Raw genomic sequence first — 18,301 nt, forward strand, 5'->3', positions numbered from 1 at the left:
ATTTTGACATATGACAAGTTCGAAATATTTTTTTTTCTTTCTTTTTTTTTTTTTTTTTATTATTTTTCTATGCATTTATAATTATAACCTATTTGAGAATTCTGTCGTCGGAAGCTACTATTTGTGTAGTGATTTAATTTTCTGGTAACACCAGGGATAGTAAAGAAAGCAGTGGTGGGAGTCCAGAAGTACTGGGAGACAAATTATATTTATAAAGAGAAAGATAGACAGCACACGTGCAGATGCAAACGCTCGTTAAAGATTAATCTAAAAGAAGGTATTACTCTAAATTTGTCAATTGACGTTAGTGTAAACAAACATTTAAATTTTTTAAAATAACAAACAATAATAATAATTTATATATTTTTATAGATATTTTTAAATTATCACAAGTTTTATCTTAATTGCATAAGTAATTATTGCACACATTAATTAATTATAATATCAAAATAAAGCTATTTAAAGTCATGTCAGTAATGAAAATTGATGGAAGTCTCGGAAAAGGGGTAAGTATAAAATTAAATAATTAATATTGAATTGATAAACTTGGTGATTAATTTATTGAATTAATAATTGTTTTAAGGGTGGACAAGTACTGAGAATAGCAATAAGTTTGAGTGCTCTTTATAAAATACCGATTGAAATTGAAAATATACGAGCTGGACGTCCAAAGCCAGGATTAGCCGCCCAACATCTTAAAGGTACTTGATAAAATTTTATTATTAAACGTTGTCATATGTATTTTAATTTATGTAACTAAAATTAGCCAACACTTAATAATTGTTTAATTATTCTTGAAAAATAAAATATTGAATAAGTCTAGAAAATTATTTTTAAAAAATTGCATTTAAAATTTTTTAAAGCTATTATGGATGGAATTTTTTAAATAAATTTTTCTTGCTATAATTTATTTGTTATAAAAATTATCAAATGTCTCTCAATTTCCGTATCATTTTAATTTTATGAAATGGTCAGCTGACGTCTGATCACTTAAAAATTTTTCAAAATTCTGATATGTAAAATTTTTTCTTTAATTTTTTTTTTAAAATCTGTATTATTAAGAGAGTAAGCAAAATTTTGTAGCTAGTGTATTGATATGATAAAATGGGTTTTTATGGTTGAATTTGGTATCGTTGGAAAAGTATTGACTTGGAGTTGTGCCTTTTTATGGTTTCATATCATTCTCCCCAATAGTCAATTTATTATGATAAGTATTAAGGCTGCATTCGAAAATGCTCTGTCTCTAGATATATAATTAAGAAATTACCTTGTATCTCGTGAACTATTGATATTTTTAAAGATATAAGTTCATCCCGATATTACACTCATCAAGACCTTTCATTTGAGTACCCACATCAATTTTTCATATATTTTATATATTTATATATATATTAGATATATAAATGTATGAAAAATATATTAAAAATGCATGTGAGTACTCAAATGAAAGCTCTTGATGAGTGTAACGTCGGGATGAGTTTATATCTTTAAAAATGTTAATATTTAAAAAAGTACAGTGTAATTTAACAAAAGTCATAATTTAACAAAGCAAAATTTTATTTATTTATATTTCACAAGTCACGGCAGTCACATAGTAACTTATTTATTGAAAAAATCATAAACATTTTTAGATTTCTGTTAATTTCAATTTAATTCGAATTTTTTTATTTTATAGGAGTGGAAATCGCGCAGAGTATGTGTAATGCTCAGGTAAAGGGCGCTTACCTTGGCTCAACGCGATTAGAATTCATTCCAGGAGTTTTAAGTCAAACACAGAAGCGAACTTTTCATGCTGATACCCAAACCGCAGGTTGTACAATTTTGCTTGCTCAGGTCGCGTTGCCCATAGCACTGTTTTTACCTCCTTGTGACCCAATTACCCTCATTCTTAGAGGAGGAACAAATGTGCCCATGGGTCCTCACATTGAATATCTCACAGAAGTATTTCGACCCTGGTTGAATAAATTTGGTGCTGATTTTGACTTTACTGTTTTAAAAAGGTAAGAAAGTAAAATTAATAAAATTATTAAAATTAAAATTAATTATAAAACATCTATTAATTGTAGAGGATATTACCCAAAAGGAGGCGGAGAAATTCATCTCAGAATACCACCAATAAAAAGTTTGAATTCTGTTGAGATGCTGCAGCTGGGTGACATAAAAAGTATTTCAGGGTGGGCTTACGTTGCTGGTTCTGTTCCTTTATCTGTACAGTATTCATCACTTTAACAATAATTATTATTATCATGATATAATAAACTATTATTTATATTTTTTTTAATTTTAGGAGGCTTACAATATGGCTGAAGTGACTAAAAATACAATACATAAAAAATTAACTGACAATAATATTCAAGTTCCATCAATTAATATTGAAGCTTATCGAGAAGATAGAGAAATGGCTGTTGGCAACGGATCTGGCATCAAGTAATCATTTACACCTTATTCCTTTTAATTTTTACAATTATTTACAATCAAAATTGTATTTTTAGTGTCGTCTGTCAACTGAACAGTGGATCTGTTTTCGGAGGCTCTGGATTAGGCTCAAATCGTCGCGACAGTAAGTCAGAGCCCGCCAATGATGCTGCCGAGCAAATTATTAATCCTATTCTTGATGGCTCGTGCATTGATGAGCATATGCAGGATCAAGTAATTAATTTTTTTTTCAATCTTACTAATGAGTATAATTATTTCTATAAATTATACAAATTGTCCATTTTTTAGATGGTACTTTTGATGGCTTTGGCGCATGGTCGTTCGAGAATGTTACTAGGCAAACAACAACTTACTCTTCACACTGAGACTGCAATAAAAGTAACCGAATTAATGCTAGGAGATCGCGGTTTTCAATGTCAAGTAATAACGAGTCGGGACGCTGGTGACTCAAAGAAGTATATTCTCGAGTGTGATGGATGTGGTTTATTAAATGGCGCTAATTAACCAAAATTATAAGAAATAACTTTTATAAATTATTAAAATATATATGAAATAAGATACTGAATATTTTTTTCTTATAATTTATAATTGAATATAAAATATGAATTTTTTTATTTGGTATGAACAAGTGGTTTTATGATACGGATGAATTCATTTTCAAACTGTTGCCCAGAAAATCTATCCACTGAAGCTCTGGCAGCATTTCTTATAATGTCTTTAGTATCTTGGTCCATTTCGATTATGTTAGCAATTATTGCTGCATATTCTTCAGCATCAGTCGCTAAAAATCCTGTTTGGCTGCTGAGCTGTGTTTCAATAATATCCGCTCTATAAAAAAAAAAGTTCAATAAATAAACAATCAATAAAATAAAAATTTTAACTTCAGATAAAATCATTTAATCATTAATTAACACTAGCAACCTTGCAATCACTATGTGACTGCCGTGACTTGTGAATTATAAATAAATAAAATTTTGCTTTATTAAATAATGACTTTTGTTAAATTGCACTGTACTTTTTTAAATATTGACGTTTTTAAAGATATAAACTCATCCCGATGTTACACTCATCAAGAGCTTTTATTTGAGTACCCACATGCATTTTTGATATATTTTTCATATATTTATATGTCTAATATATATATATATATATATATATATATATATATATATATATATATATATATATATATATATATATATATATATATATATATATAAAATATATGAAAAATTGATGTGGGTACTCAAATAAAAGGTCTTGATGAGTGTAATGTTGGTGTGAACTTATATCTTTAAAAATGTCAATATTTCTCAAAATGCAAGGTCATTTCTTAATTATGTATTTAAAAATAGAGCATTTTCGAATGCAGCAATGACACAAAATTTCATTGAAAAAAAACCAATTTTATCATAAGACTATGCTGGACACAAAATTTTTCTTATTCTCTTAATAATATAGATTACCTAGGGCCTCCAGAATTGTGAGCAACCATAATAAGTCCAGCAGCCATACCCTCGACGACACTAATTCCAAAATGTTCATTCCACATGGTATGTAACCCAATAGTACCTAACTGCATTTCATCTACCAATTCCTCATATGGCAAATTAAGTTTGAATTCAACATTCTCGTCAACAGCCAAATGCTTGGAAAGGTCTTCCATGTCTTTAACTCGTCTCTTGTCTTCTTCATGCCGACAAGAGCCAACGAGTATCAGACGCACTCTTTCCCAAACTTCTTCTTTGACGATAGACCTCAGCTCGTACATTATCCTCAGCATCAGTGGATGATTTTTTTCCGGTCTAAATTGAGCGACGGAAACTATCCTTACTACTTCGCCTTTTTGGTCATCTGCCAGAAGAGGCAAGTCTACAAGGCGTTCGATATCACAAGGAGGGTACACTCGGAATGTTTTTAAAGGACATTTCCATATTGCGTTTATGTGGTCTTCTGTCCATGAAGAGTTAACCATTACTACGTCTGCACAACGACCCATAAAACCGTAAAACTGTAAGAATATTTATTTTAATTCAACTACTAATATTATTTATTATTGAAATTAAAATAAAATTTTATAAATATAACATGAAAATAAAATTAGCAGACATCTGACAATTTTTAGAATTTTTTTTATTGAGAAAAAAAAAAAAAAAAAAAATTTTGACTTATAAAAAAGTTGAAAAGTTACACAGTAAAAAATTTTACGTCATTGTGTTAAATATTTAATATTTTTATGTGTAAATTTAACATTTATTGTGTTAAATTGACACAAAAAAGCTTTTAAATTTTAATATAAAAATTTTTAACACAAAATTTTTTGACGCAATGACGCCAAAATTTTAACTGGGTCTAAGGTATAAGTGAAATTTTTTAAAAATATTTTTCTGTTATAATTTAATTAATAAAAAAAAAAAAAAAAAAAAAAAAAAAAAAAAAAAAAAAATCAAATAATTTTGCAACGTCTGCTAATTTAACTGTCATAAATATTACTTACAATTGCAAATAGTCTGTAATAAATTATTTTAGCCATTGAAAAAAAAGGATTGCTGGCAATTATTCTGCGATTGTTATGGGAAATAACTCTGCGATAAACATGTTTTAGCATATCCGTAGATATTGTTGGATAATGAGTGTACGATCCTACCCGACAACATCCAATATATTTAAATAAAGGATAAGTAAATGCGTATCCCATAGTGTCTATAAAAATATCTATCATAAAAAGAAATAACAATTATTATTACATTTCTCAATATTCTAGGATTTAAAAAATAATAATTAATACCTGGTTGAAGCGCTTCGAAAGCTTCCAATCCAAGTAAATACGATCCAATACTTTGTGCTAGCAGAGTAAATTGCGGATACATCTCAGCTTCAACATAGTTGCGCTTATGTAAATAAATAAATTCAACGGGGTTTATTTTAATGTTGAATGTTCTTTTTACACGGTTAATCATTTCTTCTGGCGCTACATCTAGATCGCCGGTATAAATCGCGATATGCATATCAGGATATCTAAATAAAATTAAAAAATTATTTATACATATGAATAAATAAATAAATAATATAATTGTTAGAATATTTAATAATTACTCTTTTTGGAGAGCTTTGACAACTGCCCATAAAACTCGCTCACCACCGCCTCCAGCATTGCAGTAAGGATGAAAAATTCCAATAATTTCTTTAGAATTAAAATCTTTTTTAGAAAATTTTCTTTTGAAATAAATAGGAAGTAATTTTATTGTTTTAAACACACAAGTTAGGTAGATAAGTGTTATTTTAAAAACTGTAGTTATTGTGGTTCTGTAAAAAAATTATTTTTATTAATTTCAGTAAAAATAATAAACAAAAAATTGTTTTTATGTTAATACTCACTTCAAAAATTCAATGTAACCCATTTTTTACTACACAGTCATCAAAAATATTAAAATTCAATATTACTAATAATGTCAACGTGGATTATAAATGTTTTATTATTATTCTAATAAATTAAACGTATAAATTTGTGATCCATAAAAATAAATAAAGGTATGAGAATTTCTTATTACTTGGAAATAAATATTGCGTCAGTTTTATCATCAGCTGTTTAGATCAATACCTACTCATCTACATATAACATAATTTATATATTATGATTATTATTAGTATTTATTCAGTAATGTAGGGTACGTTCCACTAAGCGCTAAAAACGACCACAATCCTATCTAAATACACGTAGCGCGATCGTTTTGAGCGCTTAGTGGAACGCACCTGTAGTAATGTGTGTTGTGTTTTGTATTTTGCATTGAGAGAATTCAGGTATATATACAAAACAAATGTGTTGAATTGTTGTTATTGTTTAAGCAAAAATATCAACTTAATTGTTGAATAATTTATTATTAATTGCTTAGAATAATAAATCAACAATAAGAATTTTTTTATTTAAATTTCAAATAAAATACAATTGAATCATGGAGGTTAGGTTTTCATTTATTTTCTTGTTCACCTTCTATTTTATTGTTGATTATTTCAACTAATTATTAATTTATTATTTTTACAGGATCTGAAAAGTAAAATTGATGAAGCTTGTAGAACAGCCGAACAGTTCACGAAATTATATTACGAAAGTCTGGACAAGAGAAGATATGTAAGTTAGTTTTTTTGATTTTCAACTAGATTTCATTGTTTTTAGTAGATTTTATAGAAATCTAACTATTGCATTGGTCCTCATGACGGAATTTTTAAAAAATTTTGATATGTTTCATGAGATTGAAGTTAGCAGACACTAATTTTTTTTTTTCTTTAATTAATTATTATTTAGAGTCGGTTTTAACTGCTGTGATTATATCGCCGACTTTATCTTTTTTATTTTATTTTAATTTTTGTTAATTATCTCAAACTTGTTTTAATTACAGCACATTGCAAGACTGTACCTTGACACAGCTCAATTAATATGGAATGGAAATGGAGTTGAAGGAAAAGATGAGATTCAAAAGTTTTGGATAAACTTACCTGTATCTCATCATAATATTACATCGTTAGATGCTCAACCTGTCACCAGTAAGTGTTCTGAAAGTAGCAAATATTAAAATGATTATTTTTGTTGTATCAATAATTATAAATGTCTTGATTATAATTATGTTCATGATTAAATTATTTTAGGTCCAGCAGTTGAAGAACAATTGACTTTTCTAGTCAAAGTAGGTGGACAAGTAAAATACAGTGACAAAGCTGCTAAGCCATTTAATCAAGTGTTTTTAGTAACAGCCACAGGAGACAAATGGAAGATAGTCAGCGATTGTTTTAGAACGCAAGAATCGTTAGAAAATGTCACCAATTCATAAATTTATTTAAAAAAAAAAAACCTTTCTTACATGATTTATGATAATAAAAATAATTAAATAATTTAACTGTCAAAAATTTTTTATTTTTAAATATTGAGAATAATATATTTTTGGAAAAATTAAAATTATTCACGCGAAGGCATGCAAATATTTTTATACATCATTTTTATGACATTAAATTTAACTGTCACTTCACAATTGTTTTAATTTTTTTTAACAAATAAATTATAGCAAAAAAAAATTATTAAAAAATAGACTTGCAGAAATTTTAATAAATTAAAAATGCAATTTTTTTAAAATAAATTTTTAGAACAAATTTTTTTGTTAAAAAAAATTAAAAAATTGTCAAGTGACAGCTAACTTTAATCTCATATCATTTTTTAATAATTTAATCATATTTTTAAATAAAAAAACTCACATTGATTACCGTAAGTTGGGTAATTTCATTACCGGCACATTGACAACAATCGATTCAACTCGAACATGCCAAATCATACCAACTTCGATATTGGAGTAAAAAAAAAACAACATTGGATGTCAGATGTTATTTTGCGAAAAATAATCTTAACAATTGTGTGATAAAAAAATTTGCTCGAAATGTCGGGGAAAATTCCTCATCGTGATGTTGGGCCAGCAATTCAATTATTTAGACGACTGATTCGAGGTGTATGTATTATTTATAACCTTAAAATATATTTACTTGACATATTAATTTTTTTCATTATGTAACGTGATATTTATTTTCAATATTTTGTATAATAATATAGCCAATTAATTTAAATAATTAATTAATAATAAATTTATTTATTTATTGATTTAGAGAAAATTCGTTCCTCATTTGAGATTTGCTGATGAACTTGCTGCACGTACTCAACCACCTCCATCGATTCCTGGTGGTCCATTCCACAAAACGTCCAAAGTTTATTACTATACTAGAGATGCTAGACGTTTAGTTACACCACCAGAAGTTCTGGTTACTTCGAAACTACTTACTGCTGAAGGGTATTTGTCATTTATTATTATTATAAAATATTTGTGATTGTAAAGAACGGTTGTTTATATTTTTGGTGATAGAGTTAATTTCAGCGGAGGTATCATAATCGATAATCAATTTATCTCATTTATTTTGTTAATCTAGAAATATTTATCAATAATCTAGGCGCCCGTATATTTATATAATGACTAAAAAATTTGTTATTTTTACTGCAGAGATTTATAAATTAAATTTTTAAATCTTTCAGGTCGGACGTAGCAAAGAAGGAACCAATAAAACCTGTTACTCCAAACAAAGTTTACGATCCTCCTTTTGAAGATCGTCCAAAAATCACTTACCTCGGCTTGACCGACAATGTAGTCGAAATAAAGTAAAATACTAAGTATTGAATGTAATTATTTAAATGTAGAAAATAAAGAATATTTACAATTAAGGGTGACAACCGGTGTGAAATTTTCAAAAAATCGATTTTTTTTTTCATATTTCGATAGGTCATACCTTTAAAAATAACATACCAAAATTTTAAGTCCATAACACAAATAGTTTTTGATTTATAGATATTTAAAGAGTAGCCGCTCGCCAGTTAGAGTAGAATTATTTTATCTTTAAACGCGTTTTTCTCGAAACAGCATTTTTCGAATTTGCTGCAGTGATTACTCGAAGACAAATGATCCGATAACTACCAAATTTTTTTGTGCATGTTCAGTCTATAGTTCTTCATAAAATTATCCTCCAGTTTTTTGATCTGATCAAAAATCGAATTTTGGCAGGCCAAAAACGACTAAAATTTAACTTTTTTTTAACTAAAAATTTAATTTAGGTAAAATTCAACTTTTTTTTTTTTTTTTTTTTAATTGTATTATTGTACTTTCTTTTTTTAGCGCTGTCGAAGATCGCGTATAACTTGGAAAATATTTAATTTTTTTCTTCAAAATTTTTACTGAATGTTCTCAACATATGTATTAATATACCTAAAAAATTTTAAAACAATTCATGCAGGAGTTTTTTTTATTTTAATTCCCAAAAATAGGCTGTCATACTAGTTGTGCCCCTTAATATTCTCAAATTTACAATAATTTCAGCGAATAGTATAAATTTAAAGTTTTCTTTAATTATTTTTCCAACAATAAACAGTTCAGTGATTTTGTATACATACATATACATACATATAGACATTTTTTTTTACAAAATTCAACAATTTTCACAACTATTGAAACTGAATTAGCACATTGTCAATCAATATTTAATAAATTAAAAATGAAATGCAATTTTGTAAACACAATTGATATTCGTAGATGGAATGTAAAGTATTTTAATAAATATTATAATTTTTTTTAATTCACACATTAAATAATTTAAATATTTGAATTATAGTGAATATATATATATATATATATATATATATATATATATATATATATATATATATATATATATATATATATATATATATATCCCATTAATTTAAAATAAATCGCGTTTCCCGCCGCGATAACATACATTATATACATTAATGAATCGATTAATTAACAGCTTGGCACCAAAACAATAATTAGACACAATAATTTAATATGGAATTTGATTTTGGTAATACTGTATCATGTCATAAGTCTTGGTACGGAAATTCAAGAAACTGTTGCGTATAACATTCAACATAAATATTGCAGCTTCACGATCAGTAGCCAAAGGTGCGAAACGACTGCGTAGTAATTTTATTGTTTGACCACGAAAGCAGGGTAATCCGGTGTCCAACATAAGAGAGACTAGAGAAATAATTGCTTCTTGATAAGGTCTGAAAAATATTTTTAAAATTAAATTAATATTGAGGAATAAAATTCTGTTAAAAAAATATAAATATAAATACCTGATGGCTAAGAATGCCTCGACGCAGAGCTCCATGAACCATCGGAATGGAGCTGCTTCCATTTTACCACCCATCACAAGTACCATTTCATCAGTAAGTTTTATATCAGGTTCAAATCCAAGATTCCCTCCTGGTGAACTTTCAAACATGAATCCAAAATCAATGTGAATAATATGACCTTCATCGTCCAACATAATATTTCCATTGTGTCGGTCTTTTATTTGTAACAAATAAGTAATGACACTGTATGCAGCCATTGATTTTATAAAATTACGGCGAGCTGTTTGGAACTCTTTACTCGTTTCAGACCCGTATCTTGCTAAAAAGTATTCGTACATCCCAAAGTCTGTTGTACGTCCCAATTGGTCTCTTGATTTGGCATTAGGTACACATTCTATTACTCCACACTGTTGAAATAATAATAGTAGTTTAATATCATATCATAATCTATATTATTAAGAGAATAAACAAAATTTTGTGGCCAATAAAAATTAAAAATGCAATTTTTATAAATAATTTTTTTGTTAAATAAAATAAAAAAAAATAGTCAACTAATGTCATTAAGAATAAATAAAATCACATACCCCTGGAGCAGTAGCGACGACCCGATAAGGAAAGAGAAACAAATTTAATCCAACTTTTTGGAATACATTTTTGCAGATACTAATAACTTGAAGAGCGAGCATATCCTGTCGAACATCATCTCCAACTTTGAATATAGCAGCTTGCCATGTCTCTAATCCAGCACATTTTGTTTCAACTTTGGCGTTTGCTGATACAGCCATCGCGATATTTTCCAGTTCTTTTATTCCGTATCGCTGGACTCGGAATCTTGCTAAGAAAGGTGCTTTCGCCGCACTGAAAAAAAAAAAATCATTCGTTAAACACATTCAATTAAATTAATAAAATAAAACATACCTCTGCATAGGGTTACCGCTGTTGTAATCAATATCAATCACCATAGCTTCAGGATTCGACGGAAGATAACATCCAGGTTGAACGGATATCTTACGCAGTGCCTTCAAACAAGCTTCACGTCTTTCAGGCCCTTTTGGATAATTCCTAATCTCTCCAGAAATATTTGTAATTTTCTCAAAGAAGTCGAACTCGCGTTCATAAAATTGTTTAGCTGGCCCCGATAATGACCCCAGAATAGACTTGACTAATCCATCAAGCGTGTCAAAAAGATCTGGATCTTTAATTTGCTTGTCCTCGTCCATATACATATTGGTGTGCATATTCCATATCAATTGATGCGCAACCACCTGCGATCTCTTAGAAATGGCTTTAATAAATTCTATAACGTATCCCATAGTATCGTGTCGAACGGCTTGGACCAGCTGAGGAATGTAAAATAGAACAGCATCGGCCGGATAGCTGCTGAGAACTCTTACAGCGTACTGCGCTGAGATTGGGTGATGAGGAAACTGACGTGAGAAATAAGCGAGTGCTTGAATCGGCGACACCCGAGCCCAAGTCAGCATATAAACCAGCTCAGGAGCGTCATTCAAAAGAGTATCCGTCGTGACAAGATATTGAAGAGCTTCAGGAACATGCATAACAGGCACTGGTTTGAGTCTCACCAACCGACAAACTTCTTTGATGATAGTATCAGAATTTTTCAGCCTAACTGGAAGAAAAACTGCTAAAACTGGACTGATGTCCCAAGCAAGACGAGTGCAGTCTCGCCAGCGTTCGTTCATTGACTTAGCTCGCCACTCAGCGATAGAAACTTCACCTGGGATACTTAACTCCGCTCTACCACCAGGATTATGCCATACAACCAGCAATTCTATTTCAACAGCTAGTAATTCGAGAATCAAGTTACGCTTTTTTATGTAATCTTTGACTATCACGTTACCGTGAAGGATTCTTTTGCTCCGATTGCTTCGTTTTCCCAGTGCGGTGCTGCTGGATGACAAAGGAACTGTGTTAATCCAAGTACTCGACTGCTGTTTCATATCACGTGACGTGGGAGTCAATGAATTCATTGGCGTAGCCGGTTCTATAGAGGCTAAATTGGTCTGCTGTTCAATCAGCATTTCAAAGTCTGCTTCTCCGGTCATCATTAAGTACTTCTTGTCACTATGCATTACTTGCCAGAATCGCATCAATGTGACAAGATCTTCACGCATTTGTTCGGGTTCCTGGGTAGGAGTTTGCCGCTCCCGGCAGAAGTAATCCAAGCAATTGTAGTAAACTCGCTCACGCAAAACGTTTTTGCTGAGAGATTTCGCAAGCGTGTCACCTTGGAGAAGTAATAATCCACAGCACAGTAGCTTGAAACGCGCTCCGACTGCAGCTATCTGTCGATTTAAATTTGGACCAGTAGACGCCGTACCAACAGTCATGGGTAACGAACGGTGTAAAAGCATCGCAATCATTTCAACTGTTTCTTGGCAGCAGTATTTAGCTGTTTCGATCAACTCGATAATAAATGTTATCCAAATTTCATGTGGTTTTACGTAAGGAGGATTAGGCGCCAATTCACAGCCTTCATAAACTGCCAGAGGATTAACTTCGTCTGTTTCCGGGGAGAATAGACCCATTTTTTTGTCGACGGTGTGTTGCCAAGCTGCTAGCATTTCTTGAAGAAAACGAAGTTTTAAGTCAGGCCGAGCTGTTAAAATCCACTGCCAGCATTCAACTGCGGTTGACATTGCTGTGTGTGTGAATAATTCGGTCTGTGAGCTGGCTACTACGTGAAGTAATCTCCTGTGAAGTCCTGGCATAGAAATCAACAGCGCGGTGGCACGCCATAAAGCACTTTGATGCAAATTGTCGTTGCGACTTTGACAGGTGTGACGAACTGCTGAAATTACACGTTCTATTACGATACTTCTACCTTCATCTGGAGACGTCTCGTTGCTGGGAGATTCTGCACGTGCAAGAGCCAGCATTCCTGTCACTTCACCGGCGTACCACGAACGTCTGGACATCATTGACAGCAGCCAAGAACTGGCACTTTTGTTGTCTCGTCTTTTGTCCAAGGAGTTAGTATTTCCGGGCCCAGTTGAAGGTGTGGCGAGATCGATGAATTCTAGAACAGAATCCGTCGCTAAAGCTAGTCCAGTGTGATGCCACATTCCTGAGGATGGAATCTGGTTGATATACTCTTGTAAATGCGACCTCACGGCGTGTGGAGCCCACTTCATGGCTTCTTGAATTATTTCTTTGCATCTAGCGGCAAAGTCGTCGACTATTTTGGCCCTTGCTTCCAATGTGTCCATCAAATGAATATTGTAAGGGGTCCCGGGTATGTGAAGTGTCGGCGTTTCTTCATTAGGATCCAACTGAAGCGAAAAAGCCAGCACCTGCAATATATCCAGCATACTCCAGAGTACTCGACAATTCCATAGAAGATGAGGAAAAGCGTCAACGAGTGCGCTTAAATATTTATCAGCAACTCGTCTAATTTGTTTGTGAACATGATTGAAATTGACTAGAAGAAATTGTGCATGATTTTCAAGTTCACGTTCACGTTTTTCATCCTTTGGTTTCTTTTGCATCACATCTTTGAATTTAGCGAATACTGAATCACCTACGCTGCATATACATTGCCACATCCCACTCTTATCTTTTTGTAAATCTGAATCACTTAGATACTCCATTATTGGTTGTAAACTTGGATCGGGACTGTTACCGACTCTCAGGGTCTCTACCCAATATACAGATAACAAATATGTTATCTGAGCAAACTGCATTTTAGCGACATAAGCCGCGACATCGCTCGACCTTATACTCATCCTTAGAATCTGATTACGTAAATCCTGAAGCTCACTTATTGATACACTTTCATTTCGTACAGCCGATGTGTATTGCAGTTCTCGCATTTCCAATTTAGCGTTTGTTTTGGCAATTAAGTACGGAGACTTTATTGAAATTTCCTTCACTCCCTCATACCATTCGGTTGGCCATACTCTAGTGGAACTTGGTTCTACCGGTACAAAGCCAAATACCACGCAGTACAGCCAGAAATCTTTGAATAATTTCAAAACTCGTGGATCTGGTTGTCTTATTGGTGGTAACCTGCGTACTAAAATTGCTATTACAGGAATAAGAGCACCTAAATTTCCAGCGACACTTGTATCTTTAGTCATAGTACTAACGGAGTTTGTTGTTGTCAGTGCAGTCGTCATCATTTTATCATTCTGTCGTTTGCCTTCTAGACCCATCGATACAAACAGCTGTAGCAGACGTTTCAGAAGTTTATCTAGCTCGTCTTCGCCTTGCAAATTAGCCGCTATATTCGCCAATGCATTAGTAACAGCTCCAGTTACATGTCGATATTGTTTTCGATCGACGTTTGTAGCAAAAGCTGCGCAACTGGACTCCAGTGACACCGAGAACATTTTCATTATTTCACTCCGGGCTTCACACTTTGCTATTATCATGCAACCGAGCTGGTCGACGATCAAGCTGTCCAGAGAACTGGGATCACGGCAAAAACTCTGCTCGAAGAACGACAAAATACTGCTCGTCGTTTTGGGAGTATCTTTTAGCGCAACAGCGACGTGACCAAGCATTATCATTATATTTTCAGCTACTAGTTGATTAGTCAAACGTTCAGAGCCGTCACTTTTTTCTAAACTGCACAGTCGAGTTGACGCACTGCTGACTAATGCAGGAACACAATTCGGGTAAACTAATTGTGCAGCTTCTAAGGCGATGCATAAATTACCAATAGCTGCATCTCGTAGTTTCTCAAAGGCAGCTTGTGATGGCGATATTGTTTGTTTCAAATCTTCTAATTCTTTACCTTGAACTACTGCTCGGAACTGATTGTCTTTGGCTTGCTTCTCGCTTACTTGTACATTTAATTTAACGAGAATCGGTGACGGATTCATAAGAAAGTCCCGAAGATTGTACGTAGAAGTGATTGCGATGTTTGGAAATTTTTGTGCTAATTTTCCAAGACCTTCGAGACACACCATCAGCAGAGGCATGTGTGCTAGTACTAATGTCGGTCCATGGTTTGAATTTATTTTCTCTGTTAGCCGGCTGCAAAGGCTATCAGCACCTGTTGAAAAAAATATATTGATTTATTATTGTATGAATATTAAAATGGTTTAGTTTCAGTACAAGTATAGTTGTTTTGTATTTTCAATCAATTTAGATTAGTTGGATTAATTACACAGCACGCAGACGACACCATAAAGAAAAATGAAAAAATAAATAAACACAAGTGTTATTATTTTTTATAATGATTATGAATCATGACAAAACTTTTAGGTTTTTTTTTGTAACAAAACGTTTGTTTTTTAAGGTAAGGAAAATGAAAGACAAATTCATGCGCGACTTTGAAAACAGGGACAATATTTGATACCCTCGCCAATCAGCATGGAACCTAGGTCCGTGTACAGAGCGCTCAAATCATACTCTCCGTTAGCTGTAAAAAATATAATTGATTTTGTTTGTTCTACATCTATTTTTTAACGACTAATGTAAACCTGCATTGGACGATGTTATACTTATTTCATTAACACTGAATAATTATTTTATTTATTTAATATAATGATCACTGTGTTAAATTATTGTAGTTCTACTTAAATAAAACAAACTCACCGGTTTCGTCACCAATAGCCCAAACGAGTAAATCAACACAAGCAGAGTTGGCCATAACATTAACTTTGAATCGATTGACAATCCGGAAATTAGTATCATAGTCCTCACGTTCACTTGCATCATGCTGGCGAGATTGAAGCTCCGTTTGTCCTGATAGAAAAAGACCCTTGACAAATTCTTGTACATCTTTAGTGAATGGTGCTGGTAAATCGCGTTGGTTTTGCAAAAGTTCACGCAGAAGAGCAACCATTACGAGATTCATCGTTTCGCTGAATGACCGGTAAGGAAATATTTGTACTTGTCCAGAATGATAAACCTGTTATATAAAAATAAACGATAAATTTTTTGAAAAATAATTAAAAAATTAACAATATTATTTCTATAAAAAAAAAAAATACCTGTTGTGCTTCTTCATCCAGAAAATCAAGTGTATCTTTAGTTAAAAGTTTCTTAGCAAGTGCTAGTACGCTCTGCAAATGAACAATGCCAAACAACAACCCAGTACGTTTTTCAGGACTCTCGTTACACCGCATTTGAGGGAATTGGTTGAAGCTGGATCCATAACGAGTGAAGAAGTAAGTCGAAGGATCATACGGCACCGACAAATAAGACTGCAATGACGGTTTTTTGCCTGCTTGATAGTCATCAGGTATAGACAACGCAACTTGGGCGTTGTCAATCGTCAAATGTGAGTTCAAATTACCACTGAGAGATCGCGGTATGATAGGACGAAAATTAGTGAAACTTAAATGCCGTTTGTTAGGAGGCGACTCATTACAGGATGGATTTACAGGTAGACCACGCGGTGGGAAAATTCTACAAAGTAACGGAGGGTCTACACAAGCAAATCGACCCATCGCCCGCGCCAGTCCAATCAAAATCGGCACTAGACATTTACAAAGCGATATTTTAGCTTGCATCCCTCTGGATCCATTTTGGTCTTTGCATCCACGAATCAGATTCGTCAGCGCAGCAAGCAGTTCTACTTGAGTGGATATTATTTCTTCACAAACAGGATCACATCTCGCAGCAACGTCGCTCAGCAAAGTGTTCAAGCAGAAGCTGAATCTCTCGGTTACTGGAATACGTTCGCCGGGAGTTACTCTTATTTCGTCGAGACATACTATTTTAGGCAATCCACGCAAAAGACGAAGTAAGTAAGGTAAAATTCGATCTCTGTGCTGCAGTCCAGACTCCAGGAAATATATACCAAGAGCTATTACTGCGTCCTGACCTCGCTGGTCGATGCGGAACACACCTTGAGCTGATTCTTGAGGACATAATTTGAATAGTCGATTCACCTGGTTAATTAAAACAGAAAAAAATTATTAATTTTATATTATTTTACTGTACATCAGAGATGTCTATAATTATTATTACTGTGCAAAATTTTATATATAACTATGACTACGTGTTTTTTTTTTTTTTTTGTTACTTGACGTAATGTAGTTTTTGACAGCTGATGAAGGTTTGAAAAATTACATTAAATTATATAACACTGAAATTGACAGATGTTAAAAATTTTTTTAGAATTTTACAGCAATTAAATTATTAAAAAGTTTTACATGTAAAAATTAATAAAAATTACAAGTGAAAATTTTTAGAAGAATTTTTGTATTGTAATTAATTTGCTAAAAAAAAATTTTAAAATTGACAGCTGATCGCTAACTTCAGTATTATTAAATTATTCATAATAAAAAATGAAGCCATTGCCTACGAGGATGGTTTTTAAATCTCTATGAACATATTTTGAATATTTTATGTGAAATAAAACTTGAAAAATTGCCATCAGTTTGATAATAATTTTCAATAATTAATAATTAATTTGAGGTTGATTATTGAAGATTATTGTCAAATTATTTAAAGTTATAAAATGTAAATTGTTGAATAAACAATACCTTTTCCCATGGTGTAGGTTTTATTCCAGCCAACGACCTCGCCAAATGTTGAACTGTTTTCGTAAAAAATAACTTCTCATCGGTAATCATTTTGTGCTATTTAAACTAAATATCAAATATCAATTGATATATCTCTGTTAAATGTACATATAGACAATGTGTTTTTATATATTACATGAGAATTGATTACAAGACTGTCATTTTATATTACTAAGTGAATTTACGTAAACGATATGTATATACATCAATATACATGTATAATTATCTGAGGTCCCTTGTCTCTTTTTATTCATAATCAGTTATGACCACAATATGTGGATGTGGTAAGTATTTTTGCGTGGGCGGTGATTTCAATTAGTTTGTCAGAATACTTGTAGATGGCCTGTCAATTGTTTTACATCTGTTTTATCATTTGTTGATCACAATACGTTCGTTTAATTCTGTTTCCAGCTTTTTTTTTTATATTAGAGAAATAAGGAAGGAAATACGTATTTGCACAACACTTATATGGACATCTACGCCCCAAAAACCAATATAAACAATTTTGTATGTAAATAAAAATTCAGTCTCGTTAGATCATGTCAGATTATTGATAATCGTTTTTATAGTTTCTATTTATAAATCAATATTTGGACAATTATTGGTTCTAAATAATTTTTTTTCAATCAATTTTCTGAGAAATTTTTTTTTTTTCTAACTGTACGTTATGACATTCAAA

General features: G+C 31.8%; 5 protein-coding genes across 6 annotated transcripts; 3 read left to right on the plus strand and 2 right to left on the minus strand.

The window, feature by feature from the left end:
• Positions 1-128: 128 nt before the first annotated feature.
• Positions 129-2,994, plus strand: Rtca (RNA 3'-terminal phosphate cyclase). Its single transcript, XM_074253928.1, has 8 exons — positions 129-277; positions 373-506; positions 584-701; positions 1,676-2,000; positions 2,067-2,208; positions 2,288-2,427; positions 2,493-2,649; positions 2,725-2,994. The coding sequence occupies exons 2-8, from the start codon at positions 468-470 to the stop codon at positions 2,938-2,940; spliced, it is 1,137 nt and encodes a 378-aa protein (XP_074110029.1). The 5' UTR covers positions 129-277; positions 373-467; the 3' UTR covers positions 2,941-2,994.
• Alg11 (ALG11 alpha-1,2-mannosyltransferase) lies at positions 2,905-5,963 on the minus strand. The gene is made up of 6 exons (XM_074253927.1): positions 5,815-5,963; positions 5,533-5,742; positions 5,225-5,454; positions 4,934-5,151; positions 3,903-4,447; positions 2,905-3,264 (listed from the first exon to the last, which is right to left on the minus strand). The coding sequence occupies exons 1-6, from the start codon at positions 5,835-5,837 to the stop codon at positions 3,048-3,050; spliced, it is 1,443 nt and encodes a 480-aa protein (XP_074110028.1). The 5' UTR covers positions 5,838-5,963; the 3' UTR covers positions 2,905-3,047.
• A 166-nt stretch (positions 5,964-6,129) lies between these two features.
• On the plus strand, positions 6,130-7,328 carry Nxt1 (NTF2-related export protein 1). Its single transcript, XM_074253930.1, has 4 exons — positions 6,130-6,395; positions 6,479-6,565; positions 6,834-6,978; positions 7,081-7,328. Exons 1-4 carry the CDS (start codon positions 6,390-6,392, stop codon positions 7,260-7,262), a joined length of 420 nt encoding a protein of 139 aa, XP_074110031.1. The 5' UTR covers positions 6,130-6,389; the 3' UTR covers positions 7,263-7,328.
• Positions 7,329-7,758: 430 nt separating this feature from the next.
• LOC141535469 (NADH dehydrogenase [ubiquinone] 1 alpha subcomplex subunit 7) lies at positions 7,759-8,689 on the plus strand. Its single transcript, XM_074255409.1, has 3 exons — positions 7,759-7,928; positions 8,083-8,264; positions 8,504-8,689. The coding sequence occupies exons 1-3, from the start codon at positions 7,860-7,862 to the stop codon at positions 8,628-8,630; spliced, it is 378 nt and encodes a 125-aa protein (XP_074111510.1). The 5' UTR covers positions 7,759-7,859; the 3' UTR covers positions 8,631-8,689.
• A 658-nt stretch (positions 8,690-9,347) lies between these two features.
• Positions 9,348-17,826, minus strand: Pi4kiiialpha (phosphatidylinositol 4-kinase III alpha). Of its 2 annotated transcripts, XM_074255404.1 has the most exons (8): positions 17,584-17,826; positions 16,084-16,986; positions 15,686-16,001; positions 15,447-15,509; positions 11,039-15,140; positions 10,705-10,978; positions 10,121-10,527; positions 9,348-10,048 (listed from the first exon to the last, which is right to left on the minus strand). In XM_074255404.1, exons 1-8 carry the CDS (start codon positions 17,671-17,673, stop codon positions 9,823-9,825), a joined length of 6,381 nt encoding a protein of 2,126 aa, XP_074111505.1. In that variant the 5' UTR covers positions 17,674-17,826; the 3' UTR covers positions 9,348-9,822. The 2 variants fall into 2 exon arrangements, with proteins under 2 accessions (XP_074111505.1, XP_074111506.1); XM_074255405.1 differs by lacking the exon at positions 15,447-15,509 and having other exon boundaries at positions 17,584-17,825.
• Between the last annotated feature and the right edge of the window lie 475 nt (positions 17,827-18,301).

The sequence above is a fragment of the Cotesia typhae genome, unplaced genomic scaffold, assembly GCF_013202065.1.
Source record: "Cotesia typhae breed Kobodo isofemale line unplaced genomic scaffold, CoteBio_Ctyphae scaffold_13, whole genome shotgun sequence".
In the NCBI taxonomy this organism is placed as follows: domain Eukaryota; kingdom Metazoa; phylum Arthropoda; class Insecta; order Hymenoptera; family Braconidae; genus Cotesia; species Cotesia typhae.

Coding starts and splice junctions, on each gene's coding strand:
- Nxt1 (XM_074253930.1), top strand. Junction 6,566..6,833: donor GTCTGGACAAGAGAAGATAT/GTAAGTTAGTTT, acceptor TTTTAATTACAG/CACATTGCAAGACTGTACCT. Junction 6,979..7,080: donor AGATGCTCAACCTGTCACCA/GTAAGTGTTCTG, acceptor AAATTATTTTAG/GTCCAGCAGTTGAAGAACAA.
- Rtca (XM_074253928.1), top strand. CDS start 468: ATGTCAGTAATGAAAATTGATGGAAGTCTCGGAAAAGGG. Junction 2,209..2,287: donor CTGGTTCTGTTCCTTTATCT/GTACAGTATTCA, acceptor TTTTAATTTTAG/GAGGCTTACAATATGGCTGA. Junction 2,650..2,724: donor ATGAGCATATGCAGGATCAA/GTAATTAATTTT, acceptor TCCATTTTTTAG/ATGGTACTTTTGATGGCTTT.
- Pi4kiiialpha (XM_074255404.1), bottom strand. CDS start 17,673: ATGATTACCGATGAGAAGTTATTTTTTACGAAAACAGTTCAACATTTG. Junction 16,987..17,583: donor AACCTACACCATGGGAAAAG/GTATTGTTTATT, acceptor TTAATTAACCAG/GTGAATCGACTATTCAAATT. Junction 15,141..15,446: donor TTCCATGCTGATTGGCGAGG/GTATCAAATATT, acceptor TTTTTTCAACAG/GTGCTGATAGCCTTTGCAGC.
- LOC141535469 (XM_074255409.1), top strand. CDS start 7,860: ATGTCGGGGAAAATTCCTCATCGTGATGTTGGGCCAGCAATTCAATTA. Junction 7,929..8,082: donor TTAGACGACTGATTCGAGGT/GTATGTATTATT, acceptor TTATTGATTTAG/AGAAAATTCGTTCCTCATTT. Junction 8,265..8,503: donor AAACTACTTACTGCTGAAGG/GTATTTGTCATT, acceptor TAAATCTTTCAG/GTCGGACGTAGCAAAGAAGG.
- Alg11 (XM_074253927.1), bottom strand. CDS start 5,837: ATGGGTTACATTGAATTTTTGAA. Junction 5,743..5,814: donor GGTTACATTGAATTTTTGAA/GTGAGTATTAAC, acceptor ATTTTTTTACAG/AACCACAATAACTACAGTTT. Junction 3,265..3,902: donor CACAATTCTGGAGGCCCTAG/GTAATCTATATT, acceptor TTTTTTTTATAG/AGCGGATATTATTGAAACAC.